The sequence below is a fragment of the Oncorhynchus mykiss genome, chromosome 17, assembly GCF_057628025.1.
Source record: "Oncorhynchus mykiss isolate SJ-2025 chromosome 17, ASM5762802v1, whole genome shotgun sequence".
Classification (NCBI taxonomy): domain Eukaryota; kingdom Metazoa; phylum Chordata; class Actinopteri; order Salmoniformes; family Salmonidae; genus Oncorhynchus; species Oncorhynchus mykiss.
Window position 1 is genome coordinate 19,205,608 of NC_143038.1, and position 13,353 is coordinate 19,218,960.

General features: G+C 40.4%; 1 protein-coding gene across 5 annotated transcripts in view; it reads right to left on the reverse strand.

Moving 5' to 3' along the window:
* The window catches only part of LOC110493908 (potassium voltage-gated channel subfamily KQT member 2), an 86,781-nt gene extending 75,798 nt beyond the window's left edge, over positions 1–10,983 (reverse strand). For 4 of the 5 annotated variants that reach the window (XM_036949902.2, XM_036949900.2, XM_036949901.2 and 1 more), the window contains exon 1: positions 10,464–10,928. In XM_036949902.2, the coding sequence (XP_036805797.2) occupies positions 10,464–10,765 (302 nt within the window). In that variant the 5' untranslated portion in view covers positions 10,766–10,928. Of the gene's footprint in view, positions 1–10,463 lie in introns of all 5 variants that reach the window. The other variant, XM_036949899.2, reaches the window with a different exon arrangement.
* Positions 10,984–13,353: the final 2,370 nt, after the last annotated feature.

Genomic DNA, 13,353 nt, shown 5'->3' on the forward strand with positions numbered 1-13,353 from the left:
TTTTATCGATATGGTTCGTGTGTTATATGCTAACCCTGTTGCTATGGTTTCTACTAATGGCATACACTCAAGTTCATCCCCTATTTTTCGGGGATGTAGACAAGGAGATGGCCTATTCCCAACGCTATTAATTTTGTCGCTAGAGCCTTTAGCAAAACATTTAAGGCAGAATGTAGTTGCTACTCCTATTCTGATTAAATACTCCTCTCATACCATTTCACTATATATTCTATCTTCATTATCCACATTTCCCTGCGGTGAACAGAGGCAATGGGATTCCGGTCGGACCTCCTTTACTAGACAGAACACAGCGGCATACATGCTACAGGCCTGGTGCCGGTAACTCTGCTGAAACACAGAGGTAAACAAGACATCACATAGAACTTTGACTGTTTGTTTGAGAAGAATAATGGTTAAATTATAAAGTTAGATGCGTTAAATTACACCAGTGACTGTTACCACGTAAACAATGAAGCGTACACTCAACATAGAGAAACAATGATAACAAATGTCATGACTTGTCATTCTGCAATAAAGTTATGTATGGAGAAAGCGTTATAAGAAACAAAAACGGGACCATACAGATAAATTGTATGCATTCATATATGTGTTTTATATGTTATGTGTATCGCCATGTGTATAGTGCAAAGTGAGTGTTAACGTGCATGAAATTAAAATGGCCTGGGTTTTACCACGCGGTCCAAATTGTGGCCATCACGCACATGAACGCACACATTAACACACGAATGTCAGTATGGTTGCACACTCAGAGGTACAGCCTCGCACATAGACTGTACATGCTCTCAAACATACGCACAAACACACAACTACGTATAGTAAAACTACCACTAACCCTTACTTAAAGCCTTCAGCTATCATAGTTTAGAACTTGTTATAATAAAGCTTATACTGTATGGTTTGGTCTGTGCATGTATCAGCACTTCAACTGATTCAAAATGGCCGCCATTTAGTTATTATGAGAAGACACTAAGTCATTATAAAACGGTCATGCATGTTAACGACAAGTCCACCAATGAAAGTGGTCCTTTGTAGCTCAGTTGGTAGAGCATGGTGCTTGTAACGGCAGGGTAGCGGGTTTGATTCCCGGGACAACCCATTCGTAAAATGTATGACTGTAAATCACTTTGGATAAAATCGTCTGCTAAGTTATTCAAAATGACCGGCATTTAGTTATTATGAAAAGATACTAAGTCATTATAAAAGGGTCATATATGCTAAGGACAAGTCTTACAAAACATAACCACATCATAATGCATTATAACCTACCTGTTGGCTTTAAGTAAAGTGTTGTCACACTACAAAACCTTGTCCCCAGGCTATTGGGCAAAGCATTTGGCAGAAGTGTCTGGGAACGGGATTGCCACACTACCACCTGCAACATACTGCACACATCTTCCTTGTTAGCAGTGAGAGTGCCTGGAGTCTGGGCTCGGCAAGCACACCAGTCCAACTGGGAGACTGGAGCTGGTAGCACCCTTACCCAATGGCAGTCACTGTTTTTCAGCCTCATTAGGCACTTGGCCCACAGCCTTTTGCCAGACAGATGTTGCCTCTACAAGCTGCTATTACGCCTTCTCAATGCTACCTCCTGGTTCCCATGAAGATTTTTGTTGTACATTTTGGTAATTTAGTTGAAATGAATCACACTTCGGCTACATTATAATGAGACTTCCCAATGGCACTAAATCAAAGTAGGACCAATGTGGGCCCGTCCAATATTTTTCTTTGGCCCCAGCCTCAGTCATGGAAACACAAAAGGCTGAATCTTTAGGCCAAGCACCGATGTAAATCCCCAAGGTGGAAAAAGGACATGAAACCTAAGTCGGGTTCATTGAATGTTCTTTTGAGCTCCTTTTTTTTAGCTTAAGGCAGAATGGGGCAAAATGTATATTTTGGGATGACTGAGTGTGCATTAAAAAGTTTTAAAATACTTATCAGTATTGGGTGATCAGGAAACAAAAACAGAAATACATCTAATCTGATCGAGTGCCTGGACTAATTTGACAGGAGTACCTGGACACAGAGATTTATATCACTCAAAGCTTTAATTGTGGATGCAGTCCCCCTCTAGATACAATCTGTTGCATGCTGACAATAGTCTCCTGTATCGAGACTGCTGTGAAACTCTCCTCTCATCCCTCAACAATCTTGTCAGACAATTCCTTATCTCTCTCTTTCTCCTCTTGCTTTATCACTGCAAACGCCAATCAGGCTTTCAGGCACGGTTCTCATGTTGAAGGGGGAATCAATGTGTCCCGTCGTTATCTCCTAGGCGGTGTGTTAGTGTTCCAGGCAGCCAGATGTAATAGTCAGGCTGGCAGGCAGTGCCTTGGTCTTATCAGTTCTACTCAGGTGAGCTCACTATCTACCTCCCGAATGACTCATTAATCAGTAGAGTGCTGAGGCGCCACTAGCTCAGACCCAGCACAGCCCAGGATAGACCTCAAGGCCCCCTGGGACCATAACTGCGCCAGCACTGTAAAATAAACCATGCGGCGACATTGGGTTGGTCACAGCAAGCACCCAATACAAATTCATGCATGTACAGTATGCGCACACGCCTAGCTATACATAGGTGTTTGTTTGGTCAATGCAAAGGGTCCATGTTGCCGCTTGCACACGAGTGTAAGCGGCAACACAGAGTTCTAGCAAAAGAAAACTAAAACAAAACAACACAACATTCACAGTTATGTTATTGTCAGCTTGGAATCGATAGCAGTTTTATGCTAGATAAAGGCATGTTGTTTGTTTTTTATTTATTTAACTAGGCAAGTCAGTTAAGAACAAATTCTTATTTACAATGACGGCCTACACATGCCAAACCCAGACGACGCTGGGCCAATTGAGTGCCGCCCTATGGGACTCCCAAACGCGGGCGGTTGTGATACAGCCTGTATTCTTGTCATTAGATTTTCTGTTTGATAAGCATTTCCACATGGACCATTTCACCCCTGGGCAGGTTAACCTGGGTTCAAAGCGAAAATGCCAAGGAGTCTGAACCAATGACATATATAAACCATGGATTGCTGATGCCATGTATTGGACATTGAGAGGCCACATTGGCACTCCCAAGTAGAAGCAGTCCTGCATAGGATTGAATGGAATTCTACCAGTTGAGGCTGCTAAGGGGAGGACAGCTCTTAATAATGGCTGGAAAGGAGCGAATGGAATGGCATCAAAACACATGGAATCCATGTGTTTGAGGTTGTTGATACCTTTCCACTTATTCCACTCTAGCCATTACCACATGCCCGTCTTCCCCAATTAAGGTGCCATCAACCTCCGGTGAATTCTATAGTATTTCAATGAAATTCTTCAATGACAAAATTACATGTTTTTAATCATTTTCCTGTTGTAGTGGGGACAATAACATTAGCAATCTCTGAAAATTATACTTTAAGGAAAATGTTATATATATATATTTTTATATCTATGTTTAGCTGACATAATATAATTTAAAAGTATGAATTAAGCTGTCTGCAATATAATACATGTGGCAAAAACAAATGTAGACATTAATAAATGCATTTCTAGAGCTTCCAAAATATTTTTTTTTACAATGGTGGGCGAGTGCCAAGTTGGAGGCACGGTGGCTATAACACAGCGTCAGTCTAGTGCAGTGGTTCTCAAACCTCTCCTTGGGGACCCCCAGCCATTCCATGTATTTTAACTATTCCAGAGGTAGCACACCTGATTCAACTTGTCTAAAAATCATTATAAGCCCTTGATTAGTGAATCAGGTGTGCTAGTTCAGGGCTACACTAGAACCACGGATCTAGTGTGTATATAAATCATTGGTCTGAACCTACTAGCCTGTTCACCACAGGGTGAACTCTGTGCCAGTGTGAAAACGCCCATATCATTTGCAAGACTTTTAATTTGTCTCTAATCAATGTTTTATTCATCCCCAGACTGACTCTAATGCATTGGCTGTACACTCCATTTGCTAGGACCAAGATTGCAAATGAGTAGACGTAGTGCTTTTGCAGGAAACAATGTTGATAAAAGCCTATTACTGTGATTGTCTATGGGAAGGAGGAAGAGAGAGACTAACTGCATATGACTTGATAAAAGTATACTATGTTCAATCTACAGGAAGGAGGAAGAGAGATAAACAGCATAGGCGTATTATTGGATATCAGTACTTGACAAAAGCCTACTGTATTCATTGGTAAAGAGAAAGAGAAAAACTGCCTAAGGATGTGAATCTCATATTTCTGACTTAGGCCACAACAGTACTTATAGAGGAAATAGGATGTGAGCGATGGCAAGACAGAGAGACAAAGTGTATAAATGCTCATTGATCAGAAGCTCTACTCTGTTACAAAAAATATCCATACTGCATTGAAAAACAAATGAAAACAGCCAAACAGAAAAAAAAGCCCAATATCATGATTCAATCATTTGGTTCCTAACATAGGAACCATTTGCCTCTAGGCGCAAATGCAATAGTGTTCGAGCCATGTGCTTTGCTTTACAGGAACACAAAGTAGGAGCTAGTGGAGCTGTCCAGTTGCTTTTGGTGCTGAATTAGGAAAAGCCCTTGAAGGGTTACAGCAGTACACTCAATTAGCTCAGTTAGAATCACATTAAATCAAGAGACTATTAACTATAGTTAGAGGGGAAATTCTGGCGTGACTGCCACTGGTAAAGTGTTGACAATTCAACATGAGACATATCTGTGTAATTTAAGGAATTCACACTAACACAGCAGTAGCCTATGATCTGATGTAAAAATGCATAATCCACGTTCCTAAAAGCATAATCGCATGGATCGCCTAGGTTGCCATTTAAATGGATAAAGTACTATCAAAACGCTATGTCAACAACATTAACAAAAATGTCAAGGAATGACAGATTTCAAAGTGATGCCAAGTAGCCCAGATTAGATTGTTATTACAAACTAATAACAATGTAGCCCATACCGCCATTCACACCCGTATAAAGGATATGTATGGAATAGGCTACATACATGCCTAATTAAAGTATGATGATATTTAAATGATTTCTGCCCAACCCACTGGGCACAAACTGGTTGGATCAATTGTTGTTTCAATGTCATTTGTCAATGTATTGTGACGTGGAATCTAAGTGGAAAATACATTGGATTTGAAAAAAAGTCATCCAAAGTCAAAACCGTTGTTTTGAGTGTGACATTTTAACCACATTATGTCATCATTGTAACTAAATTTCAACAGAGACAATCCTTGTATAAAATATGTTGAATTTGTACCTTTGAAACAACGTCAGATCTTCAACGTTATATCCAGTATATATATTTTTTAAACTATAACTTGGGCAGTACCTCCTACTGGATCTATAGCTACCCTTTGGGTCTCCCATCCAGGGTCATTGTCTCATGGCCATCTGCACTGATCTGTCTGATAACTCGCAAACACTCATGGGGTAGCTCATAAGGAGGGTGGCTACAATGTGCTGTTCTAACACTAAAAAATATCACCAAGGCAACATCATCCTCTGAAACCCCTTTCATCATCAAAAAAGTCAGAGTTAATCTTCACAAAAACATTTTTTTTTCATGAGCAAATTCACTACTTAATCCTACATTTAGCTAAGGTGTTTGGTGGTTGTAGAATCAGTATTTATGTGCTACCTAGCTAACGTTAGCATCTGTTGGGTAGGTTACTTTCTAAATGTAAACTATACTAGTTCGTTACCTGTCCAAAATTGTAATCAGTAAGGTAATTTTTGGATTACCCAAATTCAGTAATGTAATCGGATTATTTTGTTACTTTTTGATTACTTTCCCCTTAAGGTGCATTAGAAGAAGACAAAAAATATTTTCTCAGGTGGAACAAACTTAAACTTGCACCTTTTTTCAAAGCTGAATTCAAAGTCATTGAGAAAACAGAAAGGTGTGATAATGTATTGGTTTTTTTCGCAAACATTTAAAAGTGATCCAAGAAGTAATCATCTAGTTTTTCAAAAGTATCTGTAATTTGATTGCAATATTTTTGCTGGTAACGTAACTGATTACAGTTAAAGTTTTTTTTGTAATCAGATTACATGTAAACAGTTACTCCCCAACCCTGCATCTGCTTGCTGGCTGAACCAGTCTCATATCAATCCATAATGAAAAGGGATGCTAAAAATGCCAGTTCACACACAATGCTGAATACTCCCTCTAGCTAGCTAGTGTAGTGACATTCTAGCAAATAGCACAAATGAGTTTTCATGATCAGGCAGTATCTGTTCGGCCGTGATAAGTGTGCCGAGTGCTGCATCACACAATTAGCTACTGTACGCGCACTGGCTGTGACGTTAACATTTTATTTTAAAATGGATTAAATCGTTTTTTCCCCCCTCAATCTACACACAATACCTCATAATGACAAAGCATTTTAGAAATGTTTGCAAATGTATATACATTTTTTTTAATAAAATGTATTTTAGAAATGTTTGTAAATGTATAAAAAAAATATTTAAAAAAATGAAATATGACATTTACATAAGTATTCAGACCCTTTACTCAGTACTTTGTTGAAGCACCTTTGGCAGTCTTCTTGGGTATGACTCTATATGCTTGGCACACCTGTATTTGGGGAGTTTATCCCATTCTTCTCTGCAACTCTTCTCAAGCTCTGTCAGGTTGGATGGGGAGCGTTGCTGCAAAGCTAGTTTTAAGTCTCTCCAAAGATGTTCGATCAGGTTCAAGTCCGGACTCTGGCTGGGCCACTCAAGGACATTAAGAGACTTGTCCTAAAGCCACTCGTGCATTCTATTGGCTGTGTGCTTAGGGTCGTTGTCCTGTTGGAAGGTGAACCTTTTCACCCAGACCTGAGATCCTGAGTGCTCTGCAGCAGATTATCATCAAGGATCTCTCTGTACTTTTCTCTGTTCATATTTCCCTGGATCCTGACTAGTCTCACAGTCCCTGCCACTGAAAAACATCTCCACCGCATGATGCTGCCACTACCATGCTTCATCGTAGGGATGATGCCAGGTTTCCTTCAGACATGGCGCTTGGCATTCAGGCCAAAGAGTTACATTTTGGTTTCATCAGACCAGAGAATCTTGTTTCTCATGGTCTGAGAGTCCTTTAGATGCCTCCAAGCAGACTTTCATGTGCCTTTTACTGAGGAGTGGCTTCCGTCTGGCCACTACCATAAAGGCCTGATTGGCGGAGTGCTACAGAGATAGTTGTCCTTCTGGAAGGTTCTCCCATCTCCACAGAGGAACTCTGGAGCTCTGTCAGAGTGACCATTGGGTTCTTGGTCACCACCCTGACCAAGGCCCTTCTCCCCTGATTGCTCAGTTCCACTCGGCAGCCAGCTCTAGGAAGAGTCCTGGTGGTTCCAAACATCTTTCATTTAACCTTTTCATAGGTGAGTTCCAAATATTTCTAATGGTCGCCCCAGCATGAGTGGTTTTAAGCACGTGATGTGAGAACGCACTCACTATTCCAAAACGTGATTGTTACGCAACATGTTAGTTAACAAGCGCTGCATGCTCATTATCTATAGGCTATGTTTCAACTTGTTCATTTCTAATTATTTTCTAACAAGTTGTATTTTCTAACAACAGTTTGAATTGAGGTGTGTTCCGCCTCCTCATTAATTCACATAGAAGTAGCCCATTTCAGTGTTCACGGACAATTTATGTTTGAGGCTTTACTGAGCCGGACAAACTTCCCTTTTTGAGGAGAGCTCTTCCCCATTTCTTCCGCACATCAAGTATGCAGACATTTGCGCAGTCTTTCATGAACTGGCACATTTTCTGGCTGGCGCTCACATTGTTCCATTGAAGTTTTCCTTACAAATAATAACTTTGGACATCTGTGCATTGCTATCAAAGTAAGTGCCTTATTTTCTGTATATCGTGTTTTCGTTTCAACTGTAGCATACAGTGTATGTTGTATGTATGTATGTATGGAGCATAATGCACAGTACCAGTCAAAAGTTTGGACACACCTACTCATTAAGTTTTTTTTTAAATGTAAAACAATATTATCTAGACTGTAGAATATTACTGAAGACATTAAAACTGTGAAATAACACATTTGGAATCATGTAGTATCCAAGAAAGTGTTAAACAAATCAACATATATTTTCTATTTAAGATTCTTCAAAGTAGCCACCCTTTGCCTTGATGACAGTTTTGCACACTCTTGGCATTCTTGCAATCAGTTTCATGATTTCAATCAACAGGTGTGCTTTGTTAAAAGTTAATTTGTGGAATTTCTTTCTTTCCTTGAGCCAATCAATTGTGTTGTGACAAGGTAGGGGTGTTATACAGAAGATAGCCCTATTTTGTAAAATACCAAGTCCATATTATGGCAAGAACAGCTGAAATAAGCAAAGAGAAACGACAGTTCATCATTACTTTAAGACACGAAGGTCAGCCAATCGAGTACATTTCTAGAACTTTGAATGTTTCTTCAAGTCCAGTCGCAAAAACCATCAAACGCTATGATGAAACTGGCTCTCATGAGGACTGCCACAGAGGATTGCAGAGGATAAGTTCATTAGCGTTACCAGCCCCAGAAATTGGAACCAAAATAAATGCTTCAAAGAGTTCAAGTAACAGACACCTCTCAACATCAACTGTTCAGAGGAGACTGCGTGAATCAGGCCTCCATGGTTGAATTGTTGCAAAAAAAACACATGACTGAAGTACACCAATAATAAGAAGAGACTTGCTTGGGCCAAGAAACACGAGTAATGGACATTAGACTGGTGGAAATCTGTCCTTTGATATGATGAGTCCAAATTTTAGATTTTTGGTTCCAACCGCCGTGTCTTTGTGAGACGTAGAGTAGGTGAACGGATGATCTCTGTGTGTGTGGTTCCCACCGTGAAGCATGGTGGAGGTGGTGTGATTATTGAATCAATTTTAGAATAAGGCTGTAACGTAACAAAATGTGGAAAAAGTCAAGGGGTCTGAATACTTTACGAATGCACTGAATCTACTGCTTCTCCTTTAAAATGTTGATATTTGGTTGCGTTGTCAACCAAACACAATTTCAATATTACTTTTGTAATACAGTGAATTAGTCTTACAAACTAATGTAACATTCAACCTTAAAATGAGTAACACATTCATGGCCACATTTAGGTTACTGTAACTACACATTTATTCTGTAATCATATTCAAGATAAGTTCAAGATCGCATGCATAGGTCGTCGCAGGTCTGTGGGGACCTTCAGAATTGCTGCAATAATAATAATGTGCAGAATCTTAAACGGCATTGATCCCTTCCACCCAGGGAACCTCAACCACAATCCAGGTAATTGGTTCTGCTATTAGATGCAGCACTGTTATAACATCTGTCGTATAAATAAACAAACTATCTGACTTTGTATTCCCATTTAAACTTTGCTGTGCTTTTAAATGGTTGAAAGTGCAGTGAGACTAAACCTAAAATCAGACATTGTTTTTCCATTGGAATTTGGTTGAGCTTTTAGATGGTTGAAAGCATAGTGATAACTCATTGGCAATTCAACTAACTTTTAGCTGTCTTTTTGATTGGGTGAATATACAGATAACTGCTAAAATAAAGGAAACACAAACAAAGTGTCTTAATAGGACATTTGGCCACTACGAGCTACCAGAAGAGCTTCAATGCTCCTTGGCATAGATTCTACAAGTGTCTGGAACTCTACTGGGGGGATGCGACACCATTCTTCCGCAAGAAATTCTATAATTTGGTGTTTTGTTTATGGTGGTGGAAAACACCATCTCAGTTGCTGCACCAGAAATCTCCCTTAAGTGTTCAGTTGGGTTGAGATCTGGTGGCACACACACACACACACACCCTTAAAACCCCCTAAATCATCTGGCCTTTGCCCGGAAGGCCACTCAGCCTCTGGAAGAGAGTGATTAAATGTAAAAGGTTGATATAAATTATATTGGTTGAAAAAAAGGTTTAGTACTGTACACACACACACACACACACACACACACACACACACACCCTTTAAACCCCCTACATTTCCTTGAGACCCACCTTTCAATGTCACTGAGATCTCTTCTTCTAGCCATGGTAACAAAAATAATGGGCAACTGGACATTTTTATACACGACCCTATTCACGAAGGGATGTTAATTGCTTAATTAACTCAGGAAGCACCTGCTTTCAAAATACTTTGTATCCCTCATTAACTTGAATGTTTCCTTTATTTTGGCAGTTACCTGTAAATTGTAATCTCATTGCTCAATGTCTTAACCAGATATTACCCAATATACACGTTGAAATGACCGTGGTATGCCCAGTTGGGAAACTATACATGAATGACTGCACGCCCAACAACCCTCACGCTATACTTCCCGGTGAGTCCGTCGTTTGAATGTCTTCACCGCCTATATAAAGAAGACAATAATGAAACGATGTTTCAGACGCCTCTCGAGGCCGTGTTGGTGGCTGGGGGCATTATTTTTTATCACCCTGGTCTTGCTTTTAACCCATTTAAACAAATACTTACACGTATGCGTGGTAAATGAATGCCCATCCTCTTGGTCTCTCCAAAACATTGTAAAGAAAATTCTGCAGTCTTCTGTAGAATACAGTTCTCTTTGGAGGCTTGGGTTTGCCGGAGAGGCTGGATCTCGGTTTGCTAAGGATGCTGCCCCGTGCTGTTGCCTTGGCGTCCGCACCTGCTATGAGCAGCGCCGCATCTTTGTTTGAGTCCGTAGCCCCAGGTTCTATCCCGACAAAGCCTACTTTTAGTTTTTTCTCCGCAGCTGGACCCGGGTAAACACCACCGTTGCCGGATTTCTTGACCATTCTGCCGAAATACTGTCATGTGGAGCTTGGAGATTTTTTCCGCCCTTTACCAGGTAACATCATCGCAGTGCTGGGCGTATATAATGATTCGTAGAGCGCCGGAGACCCTGACTGTGCACGTTGCTGAGGCTACCCTGCCTCTCTGAGAAGCCAATTGAAATGCAGAGAAGAATCTGCAATGAACACAATTCTCCTACCTCAGCGTCTTCCGGCCACCTGACAACAAAAAGGAAATTAGGTGAAAACAAATGTTTTTCTTATAGCCTATATATAAACAATGTAAACACTGACAGTCAATAGTTTGATTTGCAGTGTAGCCTAAAGGCTACAAACAAAAAGTGTACATATGATTTCCTCCACGTTTGGCAATCTATCTTTAAAAATTATATTACCGAATGAAATAGACTATGTTCAAGGTTAGAACCACTCGTCTTTTTCAAGCAATAATAGCAAAGTACTTCATAAGTTAGTGTTCATGTGGTAGGTTACTGTCCCAATTTGCCTAAAGCTCCAAACTAATGCCATAAGCAAATAATACAACTATTCTATAGTGCTTGAATTACAGTCCTTGCCCATATTCAAGGCCCTTATAAAGAGATGTTTGGGAACTTTGGCTACTTTGTAAGTATACTTTTTTTTAACACCAGAAGAAATCCACTTTTTTCGAGCTGAAAGACGATGTCCAGAGCTTACCCATGATGTTGCACAATGATTTGTCAATAAGTCATCGGTTTAGTCAAAGTACCAGGTATTTGGGCTTGAAGTGACAAATTCGAACTGCCCACTTCGTGCAAATCCATGTCAATGTTGTGTCTTTTCCTATGAGATGATGTGGAAATTATTTTTAGCCTACGTTTTCTTTCAGGGCTGGGTTTTATTTGAATGTTATCACCCACCAGCATGGTATTGTTTATTTATCAGAAACACCTGCAAAGTTGTTGATCTTCGCGAGTCGCAAATGAGCCTAAGGCGATGGTCAAATCATGCATCATCCAAAACATGACCCACCAAACCGCACTTCTTAACACCCGCCTGCTTAACCCGGAAGCCAGCTGCACCAATGTGTCAGAGGAAACACCATTCAACTGACTACTGAGGTCAGCCTGCAGGCGCCCGGCCAGCCACAAGGAGAGCGCAATGAGCCAAGTAAAGCCCCCCGGCCAAACCCTCCTCTAACCTGGACGACTCTGGGCCAATTGTGCGCCGCCCTATGGGACTCCCGATCACGGCCGGTTGTGATACAGCCAGGAATCAAACCCGGGGTTATAGTAACACCTCTAACACTGCAATGCAGTGCCTTAGACCGCTGCAACACTCGGGAGGCCCACACCTCCACTTTTTTACCTAAAAATGAACCATCCATTTTAAAATGTGTAAATGTTCACAAAATGACAATTTTACAAAAGGTATAATTGCATGATATTATTGTATTTTGCAACCCTGCTCCCCCCATCGCCCCAAGTGTCTATCATATAATGACCAGGCACCCACTAAAGAAAATTCAAGGAACATGTTTATTTATTTTGTTGTACTATTGTTACATTTGCAATGTTGTTTTCTGTCCGATGCGCTCAAGATGTTGTCACATGTCATTTGCGACGTGCATCATAAGCAAAGTCATTGTAGCCTATCATTTCACTTCCCCTGTGAGAACCATTAGCATGGGCTGACTTGGCTTTGCTGCACTATAGCCGAAGCCTGCCAGCAGCCTACATACCAAAGATGACACCGTATTATTTACAATGTACAAAAACACATCTCTTATGGAAGATGCCAAAACTTGAGATAACCATAGATGGAGAAGACAAAGATACTGGTTTCCATTTGTGGCAAAGTTTTCCTTATTATATTTATGACAGATCCAGCTCCAGAACCAGTAGCCAGCTGACTCATTTTTGAATGGGGTGTACGTACTTAAAAAAGAAAAACAGCAACAACAGACGATATTAGCTAGATAAGATAAGGTTAAGGTTAGGAATATAGCTAGCTATGGTTAGCATGCTAGCTAGCTACACTGACAGCTGCCAGTTCCCTATTTGTTGATGTTTCTCTGGTCCACATGGGAATCACCAGGACATTCTTTCCCACACAAATTCATGAGGGGTGGGAAAGTGTGCAAAGCTGTCATCAAGCCAAAGGATGGCTACTTCGAAGAATCTAAAATAGAAAATATATGTTGATTTGTTTAACACTTTCTTGGTTACTACATGATTCCATATGTGTTATTTCATAGTGTTGATGTCTTCACTATTATTCTACAATGTAGAAAATAGTCAAAATAAAGAAAAACCCTGGAATGAGTAGAGTTTGTCCAAACTTTTGACTGGTACTGTATAAGGAGCCTGGAGGTGAAACCTAAACAATTATTTACACTCTAGGGCAGGAAATGCGTCAAAATAGGGGCGCCAATACAGTTTCATCTAGCAACAAAATCCCTAGTTTGAAAGTGACTGTTTACTGGAAGCTGTGCAGCGCCATTTTGAGTACTGCAAGCATGGCCCACGTGGTCCAGACCCCTATCAATTCAAGTTCCAGCCAATGAGCTTCAGTCACTTGCCATTTGAGTGACAGCTAGCATGATGCACATT